Consider the following 21,048-nt stretch of genomic DNA (forward strand, 5'->3'; position numbering starts at 1 on the left):
CTGGCGCATCACCAGGGATGTGTTAGTCATTCTGTGCCGCTGTTCCGTCACCTATGGTGTGCTGCATTTACAATGCGGCGCATCATGGGGCAAAAACAGCACAGATGCGTGATGTATCTGTGCCGTAAAGGTGGCGCATTGCTGGAGTTGTATCGCAAGTGTGATGAAGCTCCAGCAAGGGTCGGGGGTGCCCCTGTCGCAGGGTTTCTGTTCTCACACAGAACTGTGGACAGAGGATTGGAACCTCGGCGAATTAGGGTGCCCCAAAACTCACCTTAGTAATCAAAACCCCTTAGCAAGCTAGGTACAGTGTCACATTGGATATAACAAACTCTCAATGTTTAGACAATCCAGAATATGAACTTATAGTACCTCAGGATACGTGGAACTCATGAACAGTCGGTCGTTATATATTTCTTAGAAACCAGAACATGGAGTTAAGAAGAACACATGTGTATTTGAAATGTTTATTTACTAATGCCGTCTTCTCAGGCGTAGTATCTTAGATAATACAAGTACACATATTATCAGTAGCAAAATTACCAGCATAGTTACTAGTACATAAAAAGCGAATGGTGACAGTATGTTAACATGCTGTAAATGAATAAGAGTTAGCAACACTTATAAGCAGCCACGGGCCGTGGAGGGAGTTACGGTGGGGCAGGGAGGCGGGGAGGGGGAGGGGCAGGGTGGAGAGGGCTCTACCCTGCCCCTCCCCCTCCCCCTCCCCGCCTCCCTGCCCCACCGTAACTCCCTCCACGGCCCGCGGCTGCTTATATCTCACCCTCCCTAATACACATATTATATTCTTTGCTAAGAAGGTCTGTTTGTGTTGGTTTAGGGCGTGCCCATACTTTAGTGTCTTAGATTTGAAGGAATCACATCAGCATACACCAGCTCTCTCTTCATGTGAACCGCATCAACTGTTGTGTATGTGTGTTCGGCAAAGCAATATAAAACCCGCCTCATGCCCAGAATTGGCAGAAGCTGCACTTATGTTATGAGTATGAAGTCGTGGAGATCAGACCTCATAACAATTCTGTATCGTTTTGTTCTTGAAACTTCAGCACTCGCTGTACAGATATAGTTTAACAAGCAAAGCAGATAGTAGAGCAATAACATATTATTCTCATGTAAACCACGATGAACTACTAGGTTGAAAGCTAAAGCAACAACTAAGTGTCGTGTGCAGAAGTTGCAAAAAAGGAAAAATGGCGTTTAAACCGGTAATGAGCCCATGCTAACTTAACACGGTGTAAAGATATCCAGGACCTAGATGACACCTCCCCATGATCCGGAAACGAACTGAATAAGATAATAGAAGTGCCATCTCATGAGAGCAGATTGCAACTTTATATGTGGACGGTCCGCAAGGTAAAACATTAAAAACTAGGAAAATTTAATGCTAAAGAAAAATAAAACAGCCAAGTACTTTATCGAGTCTTAAGCCAATAGGCAAGCTAAATAATAAAAACTTGACAAATAAGTCAATGAATTGTCAATGAAATGCTAGTACTCAGCATATCAAACATGAAAAAGGTCTATGACATAACTGTGTATGCAAAATAAGCTGCAACAGCCTCCAATAGGAAGTCACCGTCTTCATCCGAAAAGAGTTCAGCCATCCAATTTAAAAGCGGAAAAGAACATACGTGCTCTCCCAGCACCGGATCCTCTATCACCATCAGAGGACAGCTCGGTGGGTTTTCAAGAAAGCTCTGTTCCAAGAAAGACTGTGTTGCCGCCAGTAAATTCCAGGGACCAATTAGTCCATGCATCAATGCCACAGCCATAATCCTTTCGCCAGGACAAACCAACTCGTGAGTAATGATAGGAGTCATCAGCTGATTAAAGTCGACGTCAGGAGAAACCGGTCCGCAGAGACACAAATCAATGGCCCAATCGAAATCACAGGTCAGGCAGTGAAATACAGGCTGGACACAGGTGAAGTAGGAGAATCGAAAAGATAATCAATATGCCGTGCTTAATATCGCCAACGGCATTGTGCCATAATATTCTAGCATGCGATTGCGGAACAGTGTCAGCAGCTGCAGGGCGGGAGCTTGCACAGGAGGGACATCCATATTTAAAAATGTAAAAAAGCACAAGAGCGTCCGCTGGTAATGCAAGTAAAAATGGGAATCCACGAAGCACAGTGGAAAAAATAGAATGAAAGAAAGCAGGGATGACTCCAAAGATTTTCTCAAATGAAGTCACGAGACCACTGGTAACAACTTTAAAAAAGTGCGCCAGGGCCTTTGTGGAGGACGCGTTAAAGATAGTCCGAACCATCTTGCTGAAATGGAAAGGCGAATCAGTATTGAAAAGGGTCTGCACCTCTGTACGGGTGTTCGCTATGTGAAGCACGAAAGTTTCACGGGCCGAACTGAAGGCCACCTCTCTCTGAGACAAAAGAGCTCTTATTCTTGCCATGCCGTTGAAATCTGCTCCCAAGGTTGGTATTTGTGGCCAGATTGAAAACTCCCTATGTTCATGTGTGGGAGGAAATAGAACATTTCTGCAGCAAATAACCTGTTCACTTACTGTTACGATAAAAGGAATACTTTTAATTAACCCAGAACAATCTTCATTATTGAGCATCAAATAACTACCATTTTCCAACAACTTGAACGTGGGGATGATAGCAGGAACTGGCGTGCCTTGCAACACGCAAGCCATATTTGGTCGGTGTTTGTTGCATGAACCGTGTAACTGTATGTGCCTACACATTAGTGAATGATCTGGCGTCTCAGTGCATTCCTCTCCATTCAGATAAACTTCTTGATCATCTTTGAAACATCTGTATGTGTATGGAAGCGACCAGACCTCATGAAGAAAAGCACTACCTAAAGGTTCATAACGACCTATTGGTATATATTTCATACAATTTGAAAACTTATATAAAGCAAAAGGCAGCGTTATTAAACCGTGGATAAGGCACGTTGCCAAAAAACCCGCAATCCTCTGCTGATGATGTCACTGAGCATGTCATGAATGATGTAATATGTGACATCATCAGCAGTGGATTACGGGTAATAGTATCTCTAGTTTACTCCCCTATAGCTGTCTTTCTTTTAACATAAGTGTCTGTTTCCTTCCCTTATACTTACTGTTCTTTTTTTTAAAAAACATTTTTGGTTCACTTCCGGTTCGCGTACCGGCGAGCGAACTGGGAAGCGAACTACGAGAAATAGAGGTTGGCACAGTTCCAAATATTGTACCAATTTTTTAATAACGGGGAGGTAGTTCTGAAAAGAACTTTTTTTTTTATTGTTTTTGTTTTTTTATATTTTTTTTATTATTTTTCTGAACATTTTTTTACTTTTTTTGAATTTTTCTGAACAGTTTTATATTTTTTGGGGTTTTTCTTGGAGGGGGCAATGAAAACGATTCATTGTAAAGGGCTCAACAGGAGCAACAAAACAAAAAAAAAGTATTTATTATTTGGGGCGTTTCGTACAAACTTGCATATGATAGTCAATAGCTCTGTTGATCAGAGTGATGCTTCTTTCTCCGTAGCAAATGAATCCACTGCAATATACGCAGACTTGTTTTACTTCATGAAATCTCGTTTGTATATTTGGCACCATCTCCCTGCCCTCTGGTCCCGTTACTTCTGGTACAACAGATCTTCTGGCCATAATAGGGAGATTATCTAGGTCGTTACGAAACTGTGCAGCACTGTAGTTGTTAGGATGCCACCTAGTCATATGGCGATGCATTGTGTAGTTTCCGAAACTGTATTTTTTGTCGTTCCTCTGGACAGTCTATCTTGACATATAAGGCAAGTTACGTATCTTGCATTTACTTTTTTCTGACCTTTGGGAATTTAAAAAAATTGCCAAATGAAGTTTTCTTTCCGGTGAGACGTCCTGGGCTCCTCAGGCAAAAAGTGCCTCTCTTCGTGCTCGTCGTCCTGTTCCTCTTCTTCCTCTTCTTGCTGAATTATAACTTGAGCAGGTGGTCCACTCTTCCTTGGATGTGGTGGAGGTGGTGGGGAAGCACCAGCTGAAGCTACTAAAGAAGCCATTGCTCACTGGTAACAAAGGGTCTTTCTCTCACAATGATGAAAGTCAGAGTGAGGAAAGAAGGAGGGATTTTCATCATTTGGGAAAAACAATAGTTCTCAACCAATGAAAAGTGTTCATTTTAGATTATATGACCTAGTCTTACATCATTAGGAAACCAAAAGTGAAATGAACCAATGAAAAGTGTTATTACCAAGTCACATGACCTGCTGTGTTTACGTTAAGCGCTTTGCAGGGCCTCCCGGTTTGCTTCCAGAAACCTGTGCTTTGCGACTCGGTAAGCGTACCAGTTCGCTAACGTAGCACGTCATATGACGTATCACGCGACAACGCGAAACGTCATGCGGACGGGAGGCGTCACAATGTTGTTTTCTAACGCGGCAGTTGCGGTAAAGAAACGTTTACCGGCTCGCGGTCTATTTCGCGGCATCAAGGTCAGCTAACGGGAAGCTTCCCGATTCGCGAAGCGGGAACGAAGAAAAAAAAATATTTAAAAAAAAAATTATTAATAAACATATAAAATATATTTTTGGATTTAAAGAAGAATACATTTTACAGCTACAGATATTAGCTGTTAAAAAAACAATGAAATTCACTGAAAAAACCATAGGTTATAGACCATATATAGTTAGGAATTAGCATTTACAAAACCTTGAAAATTCACTGAAAAAACCATAGGTTATAGACCATATATAGTTAGGAATTAGCATTTAGAAAACCTTATTTTACTCACACAAAACCATTGAAATTCCATATATAGTTAGTTGCACTAACTATATATCGCGCACCCGCAATCCACTGCTGATGATGTCACATATTACATCATTCATGACATGGTCAGTGACATCACTGATGACATCACTGATGACATCTCAAATGACATCACTGATGACATCACTGATGACATCTCAAATGACATCACTGATGACATCATGACACACCAATACTAGTTACTACATACGCACTCACTGATTCCTACGTCTACACACACATTCACTCATTCACCCATACAATCACTCATACATACAGTCACTCATTATTACAACACTATCATATGCACTCATACACCTATGCAGACAGTCACACACTGCCACTCATCCATGGAGTTACTCACACACCAAGTCAGTCCTGTAAAGAATCAATCACACTTCCATTTCTTCATCTATACAGTTAAACACAGAACACCATACTTCAGTGACATCACTGATGACATCACTAATGACATCTGAAATGACATCACTGATGACATCTCAAATGACATCACTGATGACATCATGACACACCAATACCAGTTACTACATACGCACTCACTGATTCGTACGTCTACACACAGATTCACTCATTCACCCATACAATTACTCATACATACAGTCAGTTATTATTAGAACACTATCATATGCACTCATACACCTAGTCAGTCCTGTGAAGAATCAATCACACTTCGATTTCCTCATCTATAGTTAAACACAGAACACCATACTTTTCACACATATACTAACACATACTTACTCTCTTATACAATCACTGATACAAGTACACATTGATATGCACAGCGTCACACACCTCCCAGCCAGCCACACACACACTCAGTCTTCCATCCATCCAGTCATTCTTCAATATGTAAAACGTATTTAAACTTTACAAAAACACACAGACACTAGATGATGTCATCAGTGATGTCATCAGTGATGTCACTGACCATGTCATGAATGATGTAATATGTGACATCATCAGCAGTGGATTGCGGGTGCGCGATATATAGTTAGTGCAACTAACTATATATGGAATTTCAATGGTTTTGTGTGAGTAAAATAAGGTTTTCTAAATGCTAATTCCTAACTATATATGGTCTATAACCTATGGTTTTTTCAGTGAATTTTCAAGGTTTTGTAAATGCTAATTCCTAACTATATATGGTCTATAACCTATGGTTTTTTCAGTGAATATATATATCTATACTACTATTATAAAGCAAGAACTTTGGACCTTTGAGGCGGGTAAACTCGGGAACCACAGCGCCAATCCACACACCCGATACATCATTGTAATCGTCAGGGTGTGCAGATGGACATAGGCTATATACATAAAAAAGAAACGTTATTTAAAAAATTGACGATAAAAAAAAGTAGTCCCTTGCAAGTAGCGCCGGCTGCGACCTGCGTGGTGACATCAGGAGCGCGGGGAGGAGCGGCGTGCAGGAGCGGAAGAGGAGCGGCGGACATCAGTGCGGGGAGGAGTGGCGGACAGGCTGGAAGGAGCGGTGAGGAGCGGTGGATAGGCGTTGAGGAGCGGCGGACAGGCGTTGAGGAGCGGCGAAGAGCGGCAGGGAGGAGCGGTGAGCGGCGGGTGAAGTAGGTTATTTATTTAATTGGGGTAGAGTCAGTGCGGGTCTGGCAGAGTCAGCGCGGGTGTGGCAGCTGAATTGGGGCAGAGTCAGTGCGGGTCTGGCAGAGTCAGCGCGGGTGTGGCAGCTGAATAGGGGTAGAGTCAGTGCGGGTCTGGCAGAGTCAGCGCGGGTGTGGCAGCTCAATTGGGGTAGAGTCAGTGCGGGTCTGGCAGAGTCAGTGCGGGTCTGGCAGAGTCAGCGCGGGTGTGGCAGAGTCAGCTAATAGTAGTATAGGGGAGCGGCGGATGAGAACATGACAACATTACAAGTGAGCAAAAAACAAAAGCAAACGTTACATTAAATGAAGCAAGCGGATGAGGTAGGTTGTTTATTTATTTATTAAGGAGCGGGGAGCGGCGGATGACAACATGAGAACATTACAAGTGAGCAAAAAACAAAAGCAAACGTTACATTAAATGAAGCAAAAGCAAAAATGACAATCGTCAGCCAAAAAAATACAAGAGCTAGCAAACGGTGCATTAAAAAAGTGACAATCGTGAGCGTAGCAAACGGTGCATTACAGGAGGAAAAAGTGACGTGTGCAGGTTACAAAAGCATACAAAGTAAACATAGAGGTATAATACTGCAATATATGGAGGAAGGCTCCGGGGGACCCACGGACAGCGTCGAGGCGGCGGGGGGCGTGAAGCCTAATAACTCCCGGACAACGTCGGGACGGGCTGCTAGTATATATATATACCACACATTCGTTTACACCGTTTTTCAAAGAACGAAGTCCAGGCCATCAGCTTGGTTCAGCTACTGGTGTTTATTCACAGCGCACTCGACGCGTTTCGGGAACAAGGTCCCTTGTTCACGAGTAAAAAGTGCTTGTTCACAATCCAGTTAAAAGCATATCATGTGACTTTAGTTGCAATAAACACAAAAAACAGACTACCTAGATTACGTGTCATCTGGAGCTGAGAGAACAGACTCACATTACTTGATCAGCAAGCATGGGCATAACTGAAAGCGGAGATGAGGGCGCACAGAGGCTGATTGGGTCATGAACCCTGTTGGGCAAAGACAACAAGCTTCTGTTACATGGTCAGCCGAAACGAGAGCATTGACTTAAGGCCCACTGGGGCTGAGTATTATAATAAGGTCTCTGTGGCACAAGATGCTAAACAGCATTGGTGACAATATTCGTCGGATCATAAACGTGAGTTTGAATACTTATGGCGCATAATAATTTTTTCATGCCGGTATAAACGTTATAATTTTCATGATTTTCACCAGTGTTAATTTATGTAATGCCTGCTTAAATGAAATAAGCTGAACCTTTGAATGACATTATTATGCCCATGCTTGCTGATCAAGTAATGTGAGTCTGTTCTCTCAGCTCCAAATGACACGTAATCTAGGTAGTCTGTTGTTTGTGTTTATTGCAACTAAAGTCACATGATATGCTTTTAACTGGATTGTGAACAAGCACTTTTTACTCGTGAACAAGAGACCTTGTTCCCGAAACGCGTTGAGTGCGCTGTGAATAAACACCAGTAGCTGAACCAAGCTGATGGCCTGGACTTCGTTCTTTGAAAAACGGTGTGAACGATTGTGTGGTATACGGGGGAGTGGCGATCCCTTCCCGGCCCGCCCCTGCTAGCGGCCATTTCTGCTTCTTCGCCGACGTTCTGTATCAAAATCTTTCTGGAAGTCTTCTCTCTCCAACAGCTTCATTAAGGATTGGAAAAATAACGTTAGGCTCACTATGTCTTTCCTGTGCAATCTTCAACAGTATATATATATATATATTCCAACAAAGCAGGTTAGCCCCAAAAAACGAAGTGCAGCCACATAAAGTCAATAGGCACTCGTATTTTAATCAATTTCATTGCCAGCAGACAACTCACAAATGCAGTCTTCAAATAGTTATAATCTGCCTGACGCGTTTCAGGAATCTCATCCTTTCTTCAGAGGCAATGTTCAGAAAGGATTTGGGAGCAGTTTTTATTGTGCAGTTTTATTGCGCATATAGATATATATATGTATATATATATATATATATATATATATATACACACACACATATATATATATTCAGCTCGGAGGTTGCCCCTCAGTTTAACCCGCACTCGAGTCACCAGTTTGCTTCAACAAGCCTTTATTGGTATGGGCAGAACAGCTTTCCATTCATTAAGCAGCAGCTGACTAATACCAGCCTGACGCGTTTCGAGTTCTCTCTTCCTGAAAGGCTCAAAAAAGTCAGAAGATTGCATGACGGTCTTTTATTCCTTGTTCGGCACTATCATACGCCCCCATTGGGCTTCACAATGAAGTTCCAATATGAATACACAATGGATGCACTCTCATTCACTAGTGCAAGCCCCTCGGTGAGCCATGGATCACATGCCGGTCCTCAATTCAAAACCGATGCTCCACAAAGAAAAACCCAGTGGTTGCTGAGTTCCGTGGCCCCCTTCATCACGGGGTGGTGCTGGCTAAGCATCAGGACGGCCGCTGCATAGATTCAGCCTGTAGGTTGCCCCTCAGTTTAAGCCGCACTAGAGTCACCAGTTTGCTTCAACAAGCCTTTATTGGTATGGGCAGAACAGCTTTCCATTTATTAAGCAACAGCAGACTAATTCCAGCCTGATGCGTTTTGAGTTCTCTCTTCCTCAAAGGCTGAAAAAAGTCAGAAGAGTGCATGATGACGGTCTTTTAGTTGTATTCCTCGTTCGGCACTATCGTACGCCCCAATTGAGCTGCTCTGTATGAGACAGTACATAGCCTTATGGGAAATGAAGTTCCGATATGAATCCACAAGTCAGATATATATATATATTGTACAACGAGGTTATACTCGCAAAATCATCAATAAAGCCTTGCAAGAAGTAGCATTACGTTCCAGAGAATCGTTGTTGATAGAGAAGATCTCAGCAAGCGATGAACACAAAAATAGTGACAATCAGAGTTTGCGTTTTATAACCACATTCAGCAAACAAACCCATGCGGTACGAAAATGCTTGATCAAATTTTGGCCAGTTCTCAGAACAGACAAAGATTTGATTGATTGTATAGGACAAAATCCACAGATGACGTACAAGAGAGCTAGATCTTTGAGAGATACTCTTTGTAGAGCAGTAGAAACCAACAAAACAGGGATCCCAGGAGTTCAAGGTTTCTACACCTGCAGGAACTGTAAAGCCTGCAAAAACAGCAGGAACAAGAAGGAATGTATCCTTTCATCAGTGAGTAGTCCATACATCATCAAAAAACACACCACATGCAATACAGAGTATGCGGTGTATGCACTGTTCTGCCCTTGCGGTTTAGCCTACATAGGCAGTACAATCCACAAGGCCAAAATACGGATCCTAGAGCACTTACGTGCTATAAAGAACTTGGACAAAACATATCCCATAGCTCGCCATTTTCACAGTCACCACGAACAAAAACCAACCTTCTCAGTTTTGCTGTCTTAGATGCGGTCAAGGCAGACGTAAGAGGAGGTAATAGACTGAAAGAACTCCGCAGACTTGAGTCTAAGCTGATTATACAGTATAGGACGCTTACCCCGCTAGGCCATAACCATGATGAGGAGCTAGCAGTACATCTTGGGTAGTAGCTGTACCTTCTGATTATGCACCAACAAGCCTTCCGTAGTTGTACTAGAATTATAAATAGAGCCGCAGAGTACATGTTTTTAATTCTGTTTTATTTTGCTGTATTTTATTTTGATGATTCTCGGATAGAGAGATGACACGTTGTTATTATTTTTTGTTTTTTAGATGTGAACCGCTTTACGCTGAAGACACGAACGAGGTGTATCTTACCTTGCACCTGCTTTAGTCCCATTATGGCCCTAGATGATTTTTCGTGCACAAGCCCATTTGAGCTATATTTATGAACTGCCATTTAATTGTTGTACTGAGAGGGGCAACTGTCTTTGTCACATGCCCACTTGGGCTTTGATTTTTGATTCAGTGATTTTCTCACGTATGAAATGTTAGGCAACTGGACATTTTTCAGTTTAATCGTGATTTACAGCTGTTCCTTACAGTCTAGCTTTTGACAATTGCATCAGGCTTTTCAGCACGAATGGATCTCATTCTATTTTGTTTTATTTTTTCATTCATTTTTCATTAATGAATAGGTCTTCACAAGTGTAAATACCAGCAAGCTTAATGATAATGCGGTTCTTGTATGTTCACACTATTGCACTGATTAATTACGTGTTCTACCATTTATTTGATTTAATAGATGTTTAGTTTCACGTAGATACTATGTATCAACAAGTTGTTGAGTCTGTTTTCACTTACACTTAATGTCACGTGTTATTTAAAAACCTATGCAGCATGAGATCTAACACTCATGACTAAGGTGCTTCTGCACTGAAACGCGTCGGGTGATTCTTGCGTGTAAGACCATGATTTAATAAATACTCGTCTGCTGCCTAAAGAATTCGGGTCTGTGTCCGTTTCTGCCGTGTTGTTGGCAAGTTGGAAAAGCACGGCTTGGGTGCAATATATATATATATATATATATATACTACGAGGCTCACCTTCAACGTGACGAAAAAGACGAGGAAGACCCTGATTTAGTGCAGATTTTAAATATTTATTTTCGTGCTTGCCATATCGTCACAACGCGTTTCGGCAGATCCCTGCCTTGATCACATGACAACAGTGTCGTGAGATACACCTGAATTTAAAGTGATAGTGCATTAATAGGCATAAAAGAAATACTATACATTTCTATTCTTTGTTTCTGTAAAATACACAATTTATGACTTTTGACATTTCTCAATTAGAAAGTAGAATGTAAAGTGCTAATGCAAAATTGTTTCCTAAGGATAAGTGGTTTTAAAGTGACATTCGTGCTTAAATGCATTGGCTTTTTGGCTTTCATATCTCATACTGCCAAATTCCTCACGATACATCGCTATAATACCAATTCATTAATTTCATCACTTTGCCGCTGTCAATCTCAAACATACAATTTTGAATCCATTGTAACATTAAAAACCTCCTAATAAATCCTTAGAAAAAACGCCTATGTAATACACCAAGTGTATCCCTAAAACCAATATTCTTATTGAAAATTCTTTATGTTATATTTTTATAATCATTTTCTCTTTTTCTTATTTTACTGTGAATCTAACAAACAAACAAGTGCTCCCTTGATGAATAAATTATAAAATATAAAAAGTATGATTTCCAAAAAATCCTCAAGGCATATGTGTGCAGTCAAAATCATTGTTAGAAACCCATTATTCATTGGATTGGACTTGGAGCATAGTTAGACATATTTTTCTTATTGTTTGACGAATAAGAATTCATATTTATAGTCATGGAAGATTCCCACATTTGATCAATCGTGTCAACCAGTAACCAATCGATCAAATCTACATATATACAATACAAATCTTAAAATGTCTCTACAATCTTTGTCTATAATATCAAAAATAAATCTATGTATTTACAATCTAAACATGGTTAAAAGAATTAAATATTTCATTTCTTATATACAAATCTGAATAGCATAATGTATTTGTACATGTGGGATTGAAATAGAAGAAGTTATGATATCCTCTCTGGTGTGTCAATATCTCTCTAATCTGTTAATCCAGATAGGTGTACAAATCCTCACTCATATTTAAACCATTTGGTTGTTTCGTGTCTAATAAAAGGATGTAGTGAGTTTCTAATCTGCGCAGCATCCCCTCTCTGTCCCCTCCTCTTCTTTGTACAGGCACAGTATCTAACAGGAAGTATCTTAAATCTTTGGGTTTACCCCCATGCACTTCCTGGAAGTGACAGGCCACCGGGTAACTTTGGTCATTGTTGTTAATTGCCCTTATATGTTGTAATATACGTCTGTGGCCTGGTAATTTGGAACTTCCTACGTATTTCAAATTGCAACTGCACTCTAAAACATACACTACATATTCACTTTTACAAGTAAGATGATACTTAATACTTAGTGGTGTTGTACTAAAGGCAGTGCAGTAAGAAGTCCTATTCACTCCATAAGTGCAGGCTTTGCACTGAGGGCATTTGTAAAATCCCTTCCGTGCTAAGGATAACCCAGTAGTATCCTTGTATTCTGGACTGCTCTTTACCAGTATGTCCGCCATTGAAGTGGCTTTACGATATGTGATTGCCGGGAACTCTGGAAGGTGACTACCTATAACAGGGTCATCCTTTACCACATGCCAATTGCGCTGAATGATTTTTCGCAAATCCTTATGTTGTCTGTTGTATGTTAGGATTAGTCTAGGGGGTTCTTGAGATATTTGAGCACTGGCATTTTCTAATTGCCTGCTGTTTACTGTGCTATATATATATATCCGCATCCGCCCTCCAGCGAAGTGAAAGGAAGGAGCTACAAACAGGGAATTTCAGGTGAGGCTGTTTAATGGCAACTGGGCAGCGTAGGTATAATGCATTTAGGATTTTGCTCCTTCTTCAGACACCTCTTGCTGCCGCGCCTCTTGTCCGCATTGCCCAAATTAGATGTCCGTAATATTTAAAGTGGTATGCTGCCAAACGTCACCCCAACCATGTCATCATCCACCATGTTGCAGATAATGAAGAACTCCAACACCCAGAATGCTGTTTGTCTGGGATGGCGTGTTGTGGGAAATCAAAGTTAATTCTTATAGTTTGTTGGCGTTATGGTGCTGGGCAAACTTGATGAGGTCGCTTATTTGATGTCCTGGCCCCTCGAGTCCCTGCATACCGTTCTAACCCGCACAGCGCCATATAGCTGGGTCATGGGTCGGCGAAATTGCACCAACAATCCTGTGGAGTCACGGTCTGCGCTTGAGCAGTGTCCCTTGCATGCTGGCATTCAGTTGGTGGGCTGCCTGATAGCCCATACCTGAGCACACTCCATTGCTCTGCTTGCGCAGAAACCAGAAAAGCAGGCAGCCACTTGACAGAACGGGGCTCCTTTGCGTGTCTTCTGGCTGACACTAAATATCCGCATCCGCCCTCCAGCGAAGTGAAAGGAAGGAGCTACAAAAAGGGAATTTCAGGTGAGGCTGTTTAATGGCAACTGGACAGCGTAGGTATAATGCATTTCGGATTTTGCTCCTTCTTCAGACACCTCTTGCTGCCGCGCCTCTTGTCCGCATTGCCCAAATTAGATGTCCGTAATATTTAAAGTAGTATGCTGCCAAACGTCACCCCAACCATGTGATCATCCGCCATGTTGCAGATAATGAAGAACTCCAACACCCAGAATGCTGTTTGTCTGGGATGGCGTGATGTGGGAAACCAAAGTTAATTCTTATAGATTGTTGGCGTTATGGAGCTGGGCAAACTTGATGAGGTCGCTTATTTGATGTCCTGGCCCAGTCCCTGCATACCGTTCTAACCCGCAGAGCGCCGTATAGCTGGGTCATGGGTCGGTGAGATTGCACCAACATTCCCGTGGAGTCACGGTCTGCGCTTGAGCAGTGTCCCTCGCTTGCCGGCGTTCAGTTGGTGGGCTGCCTAATAGCCCATATATACATATATATATATATATATATAGATATATATATAGATATATATATATATATATATATATATATATATATATATATATATATATCTATATATATATATATATATAGAGATATATATATATATATATATATATATCGCCAGTAGATAGGTATGGTTAGGACCTATTATCCATAGGAATTCAGCAACATTCTATTAGCAATAGCTTTGGCGTCGATTGATGAATCTTCTTGGAATTTTCCAAACTTTTGGCCAGCTCAGTTCCACTCCTTCCCTAAAAGGTTCGGGGTGATTGGTCAAGTGGGTCGAGAAAAAAGGGGGGTACCAAAACGTGTTTTCCCCATGCAATTATCCATAGGACCTTTAGACACGGCTACAGCCCGAACGGCTGAACGGACTTACACCAAATTTGGCGCATAGTGGAGGTACCTGGTGGGCTAGTTGCCCCCCAGGGGACCTCTAGATTGAAGATGAATTAATTCCCCAACTTAAAACCGGCCACAGGGAGTGTTTGAAGACATATCACCTCAGGTTCCGCCCCCTACCTTCACCACTGTGCAAACGCGCCCGTGTCGCATTTTAAGTTGAAGGGATTAAGTCCCCTTGAATCCTGAGGTCCCCTGTCGTCCATCAAGCCTACCAAGTACCTCCAGTAATCGCATCAGAGCTGCGTTGCAGAGAGGTGTAAAAAGCGGCGTGGCCTCAGAACACCTCTCTGCAACGCAGCTCCCAAACCAAAAAATAAAACACATTTAAAATATTACGTAATAAATAAAACAATTTTTAATAAATGAATACATCATGTTTAATGTATTATTACTTAAATATTCCCCCACCCTATTTCTCTACAAACTAATCCAACATACAACTAAAATATATTTTAACAAATATGACAATTTCACAATATACATAATTGTCTATTAAATAATAATTAATACATGGATAATCATCAATAAATAGTTTCTGAACTAACTCCCCACTCTTTAGCCCTACTAACCCAACAACCCACACCTTTAATATATCTTACAAATTATCTTAATTACACAATTTGCATAATTAATTATCAATTAAATAATTAATATATTTACTTGAAATTATTAATGAATTAAAATTAATTAACTTCCCACCTTTTACTTCCACAAACCCCACACCTGCACCTAAATAACAACTTAAAAATGAATTAATTACACAATTCACACAATTATCAATTAAATAATTAAAATAATTAACTTCCCACCCTTTAGCACTGCACACCCTGCAACCTGCACCTAAATTACAACTTAAAAAACAAATGAACGACACCATTGCCATAATTAATATCAATTAACTAATTACCTTGAATTAACTCTTAATTAATTAAAAGTAATAAACTCCTCGCCCTTTACACCTACAGACCTCACAACCCATATTGTAATTAAAACGTTTAAAAAATGTTTTACCCAATTAACATGATTGATTAACAATTAAATAATTAATAGTAATAAAAATGAAAATATTAATTGATGATAATTAAATTACTTCCCACCCTGTACCCCTACAAACCCCACAACCTGCCGCAACATAACAAATTACAATTAACAATTAGAGATCTTCACTGGGAGAAGATACTGAAAGTATTTTGCTGATGGGGGAACTTCCCTGTGCACGAAGTTTGAATTTTTCCCACTCTGAGCTTTCCATTCAAAAGTCAATAGTTTCACCAGGTTTTTGTCCGATGGCTATCCAGCCTCATGGAACCCATCTCCTTGCCATGCTGAGGATATTCAACTGCCAAAAATTGTCTGTGTCAGAAGGTAAGACTTTTCACCGGACCAAACTTGGTCCCTTTATCCGATCTGTGTTCCATCACGGTCAGCCTTAACTTTTGACTTTGATGTGGTCTACTGTGACCAGATATCTGTTTGGCTTTTTGCTATTAGAAACATCTAAAACTTTGAAAAATCACATCTCTGATTTACTACACCTGATTTTGTCACATTGGTTTCTAGTATTATACTATATTTTTATAAATCTGAGTTTTTTTTATAGTATTGTGTTTACTACCTTTTAACTGATAAATGTTTAACACATTCCCTCTAAGTTGCTCTGTGCTACAGCTACTAAGGCTTCAGATCAGATTTAAATTACTGAGACCAAACAGCATTATTCATCAAAGAGCCAAGATATTATGTTTATTTCTGCTTGAGAATGTACTTGAAAGAAAATGTCTGTGCTGTCACACTATTCATTAGTATACTTTTTGATAAATGACAACTAGATTTAAGTTAGTTACTCCAGAATACATGCCACTTCATAAATGATATCTGTCTTTGTGAACTGTTTTTCTGAATGCAAGAAAATGTTATTATTTTTCTACAAAAACAGGTAATAAATTGGAAAATGTTGTAGTCTATATTGTTGGGGTTTGGTAAATATAAAATGCATTTGGAAAATGTTTTCTCAGTTAAGAATAGAAAGTATCTGAAGGTGGAATTATTAAATTTTCTACAACTACATCACCCTTAAGTGATATTAGGAGTAAAAAAAAGAAGAGATGTGAGTGTTTTCCATAATCAGTTCTGTTGATGGCCGGCCTCAAACTGTGAGAAGAGAAAATGAGTATTAAGAAATAATGGATGCAAGACTTCCATTGTGCTTTCTGCTAAATTGACGAAAGTGAATAGATACTTCTACTTAGATATTTCTGTAATGTGATCAGTCTAAAATATAGTTTCTTAAGGATGTATTAATTCTCAATCAGTGAAATGTGTATACGTATAGTTCATAATTTAAATATTTGATATGATTTTACGATTACTAAAAATATGTCAAGTAAAATTAACTTCACAGATGTTTTATAAAAGTGTAATATGCAGAGAACAATATGTTCTAGCATGTGCTAATCAAGTACTCCTTGTTATGTGGACCGTGGGGGCTTAACCTAGAATTCTAGAGCTCCCAACATAAATGGAAAAAACAAAGTCATAGGCAGTGGCAAATCAAGTTTTCCTCAGTGTAGGAAAGTCATTCTTTTTGCCCTGATCACTCCCACTTTTTTACAGATGCTGGTGGTTACCAACTCTGAAAGTGCCCTGTGCTCTGCTAATCATGCCCAGTGCTCTGGCCTCTAATGGTATATGGTAATTGGTGTAATTCTAATTGGCAAAGACAAACTATCTGTATGTCCCTAGCATATGGCAGAAGATATAGGTTTAGAGACCCCCAATAGACTTAATGCACTTAAGTGTGCACTGATGTGGTTTCTGGGGTCAGTTAAACCTGGCCTGCCTTGAAGGCTAGATTATAAATAAAACTATGACAAAACTTAATTCTGGAATTAATGTGGAATTAAAAGTGTTTCCAAAGTCTAAACCTACCTGTTTATTACTTAAACATCACCCGTAACGTCTGCCCTAGTTGCCCCAAGGGTAGGGTGATTTGTAATAAAAAAGCAGACACAATATAAAATATATTTTATATGCCCTGGTAAGGAAAAATAGCTAACATCATTTTTTCCTATTATAATGCTGCTAACTCCATAAGCCAACATCGGCAGGCTTTTGTAAACCTAATAAGTCTTCTCTATTTTCATTGGAGCGAGCAAACAATACATTCAAAGTATCAAATCATTGGTTACTATAAAGCCAAAATCTTGCCAAGCTCAGATTTATTATAACTGTTACAGGAAAGTAGTTTTAGAAATTACCTAAAGCAGTCCTGTAGCAGCCTCTTCTGATTCGTTAGCCTTTGGATAGACCGAGCCAAGCTGCTCCCTGAGGGGGTGCACAGAGGCCTGCGGATGCAACAATACAACCATTTGGTGGGAGGAAATTGTAACTGGGGGTGAGTGTCTGAAAAGTTTCAGCGCTCCGTACATCATCTCCTTGTGTTTAATTTGTTCGCCCTAATTTGGCAGGGTATGCCCAGACGTGGGTCCCTTGCTCACTAAACCACTGGATTCAAGCTAGCCTGGCTGATTAGGGCTGTTATCCCGAAACCGGTCCCAGGATGCTTGTTTCCAGTCCAGGGAAGACATGGCTTGGCAGTTCGGGCTGGACTGTTCCCATGAGGCACAGGGTCAAGACTGATTTGATAATAGCTGTGTCTGAACTGGGGTGGCGAAGTGAGCTAAAGAGCGATGATGGATTTAACCCATATCAGTGACTGAGGGTGAGTGTCTGAAAGGTATCCGCGCTCTGTCCACCATCTCCTTGTGTTTGCTTTGTTCGCCCTTAGTTGGCAGGTATGAATGGTGTAATTGGGTTTTTAGTTATATATATAAAATAATATTTTAGATGTGTAGAATGATTTAAACATGTTATAATTGTATATATTTTGGACGTTTTGTAATTATTTAAAATAATGTACAATGATTCTGATACTCATGTGTAAATAAAACGTTGAGACATAAAGATAAAAGTGGCTTTTGGTTAGTCACTATTCCTTCTTTAAGCAATTTGTTTTATTATTAAAAAAATGCATATAGAATATCATTTTATAAAGCATTTCTTTTGCTGTAAAACTAGCTAACTGAACACTATTGGTAATACTTTTAATATTGACAATTGTGCAACTGAACAGACGTTGTGTATAGACAAGTTACTTGGTAATGGTAACACAATGTGCCACCAATAGAAGGGTGGAAGACTGAGTGGGTCTTATGGTTGAGATTAAAACATACAACCTTTAAATGTCTAGAGATGGTTAAAGCATTTCCCTCATCGATCCATATTTTATGGAAATTGAAATAAACAATGTCTACAATTAGGGTGTAGATGCAATTCTCTCACTTCATGTACAGGTACAAGAACTGTTGATTTGTCAGTGGGGGCACTTCTCCTTGCTCACTGGAAGGAAACCTTTTGAAGTCAGCCCATCTACCATATGGCCGGACAGACAGTAAGAGAGGAAACAATGTCCTGACATGCAGACAAAAGGCATCCAGTGCATCAGTGCAAATTTGTTTTTTGCTTTTCCGCAGCAAATCACTCTTTTGGCACAGGAATTCCCTCCATATTATAATATTATTTCAATGATCACCTAAATTACATCTGCTATGTTGTAATACTCACCACAATTTTCTTCATCTGAACCATCTGCACAATCTGGATCCTCATCACAAACCCACAATTTAGATATGCAGTGCTTTGTTGTTTTGCATTGGAAATGGTCAGGAGAGCAGCTGTTTTCAGCTGTAACAAGAAAGAATAGAGTAATATAAACTCTATTGATACTCACTGAGATGTTAATCAGATCAAACATTCTTTATTGTATTTGTATAGGTACAAAAACCATAAAAGTTCATTTAAAAACTGTTAAAATAGATGGTTATAATTACATTTCTCAGTGCAATAGAATAATTAAAACACAATTAATATTTTATCCATGACAATGTTTACCGGCCATAATTACAGGGTTATGAAAAGCAGACTCGGAGGGATATTGGCAAATCATAAATATATGAGGAATATACAAACACCAATAATCATTTCATTGTAATTACATCAGTAGTCCAGATCCAAATTTGGCCTTTGCTTTTTAAAAATCTTGCAATGTTATTTGCAAAATACTCCACTTCTAAATATCGGATCACAAGGAAAGCAGGGCGATATTGTCGCAAACACAATATTTTCATTAACGGTTTCACCCATTGCTTCATGGTAAAATTTGAAGAACAAGACCACATGCATCGCGGACTGACTAGACTGTTCATCACAGGGACACGGTGGTAGCAGGTGAGACCAATCATTAACTTTAGGAAAGGTTAACAGGTGATGGAATGTATTAAATATTAATCAAGTGAGCACAAGCCTGTCATAATCACTCAGTTTAACGGTCAAATAGGGCTGAATGGTTAAAGTAGTTTGTACTCGAAGGAAATGTTGGACTGAACTTTTAGATGACTCAATGGTCAGTCGCAATTCCTCCAGATGTGACAAACATAATTTCTTTAGGTTTTTCCTTGATATCTCTTGGATCAATAGGGGCTCATGGTAGTACTTTACCAGACCCAAATCAAACAAAACATTTTTGACATACAAGAGCCAACCTATCTTCTCTGAGTTTTCAAGGGAGAGGCAGTCATTCAGAAGCTCTCTGTTAAAAACCAAGTTGGGGGAGGATCAAATTCGATGCCACAAATTGGTTGAAGTTTCACCAGATCGGTGACGTACGGAAGACCCAATTCCAAATGGCAGCAGAAGGTAGAGGTGCCTCGCGGTACCACCAGGAGAAACCTCAAAAAGCAGTTTCTACCTTTTGGAGGGCATCTACGTTTCCATAGCCCCACACCCCAGTACCATACATCACTGCGCTAACACATTTTGCTTGACAGATTTGTATAATCTCTACAGGTGGCCTTCTACCCAACCTGTGTGCAAAATTAACTAACGCAGTGGTGGGTCTTAGAAACAGTAATTTCCTGGCCTCTATTGCCTGCCTCCAAGAACACTTGTTGTCAATTAGAATTCCAAGGTATGAAAACGTGACAGTGTTTTCCAACTTGGATTTTTCTATAAAAACACTCCTCATTTTCTTATGACTTGACTCAGAAGACATAACGAAGGTTTTTTTAATGTTAATCTTTAAGTCCAGGTTAGCCATGTAGCGATGATACCTACTAAGGGCACGCCGGATTTCAATAGGGGTTCTTTCTATAATCACGGCATCATCCGCATATATTAATGCAGGGATTGGGTGATTTTTCACACATGGTAAATCCTGGCACCCTTCCAACATGGCTCGTTCTAGGCCATTAGTATAGAGTGAAAAGAGAAAGGGCGCCAGGACACAGCCCTGGCTTTCCCCTCTCTCCACTCTGAGGTGGCCGTAAGTTCCCCACCAATCCAAAACGGACCGTTGCCTTGGCATTTGTGTGCAATTCTCGTACAAAATTCAACACAGGAAGCTCTATGCCCATCTCACTTAAAATAGTCCATAATTTTGCATGGTTAACGCAGTCAAAGGCTGCTGTTAAATCCACGTAAGTCATGTATAGGTTCCCCCCTTCGCATTCTTGTACTTCCCCATCAGTAGAGTCAAATTTAGTGCGTGTTCCATAGTACCCAGGCCCTCCCTGAACCCGAATTGGAGATCGGACAGTATGTTATTTTCCTCTGACCATTGGTGTAGACGATCGAGAATTATCCATCCCGCAGTCTTCCCTAAGGAATCTAACAAAGAAATAGGTTGATAGCAAGAT

General features: G+C 40.1%; 1 protein-coding gene across 1 annotated transcript in view; it reads right to left on the minus strand.

Moving 5' to 3' along the window:
- LRP1B (LDL receptor related protein 1B) overlaps window positions 1–21,048 on the minus strand; it is a 3,812,342-nt gene that overhangs the window by 516,075 nt on the left and 3,275,219 nt on the right. Inside the window, exon 66 of the mRNA XM_078683424.1 lies at window positions 18,920–19,039. Coding sequence (XP_078539550.1) covers window positions 18,920–19,039 — 120 coding nt within the window. The remainder of the gene's footprint in view (window positions 1–18,919; window positions 19,040–21,048) is intronic.

Source organism: Lissotriton helveticus, chromosome 3_1, assembly GCF_964261635.1.
Source record: "Lissotriton helveticus chromosome 3_1, aLisHel1.1, whole genome shotgun sequence".
Lineage (NCBI taxonomy): Eukaryota > Metazoa > Chordata > Amphibia > Caudata > Salamandridae > Lissotriton > Lissotriton helveticus.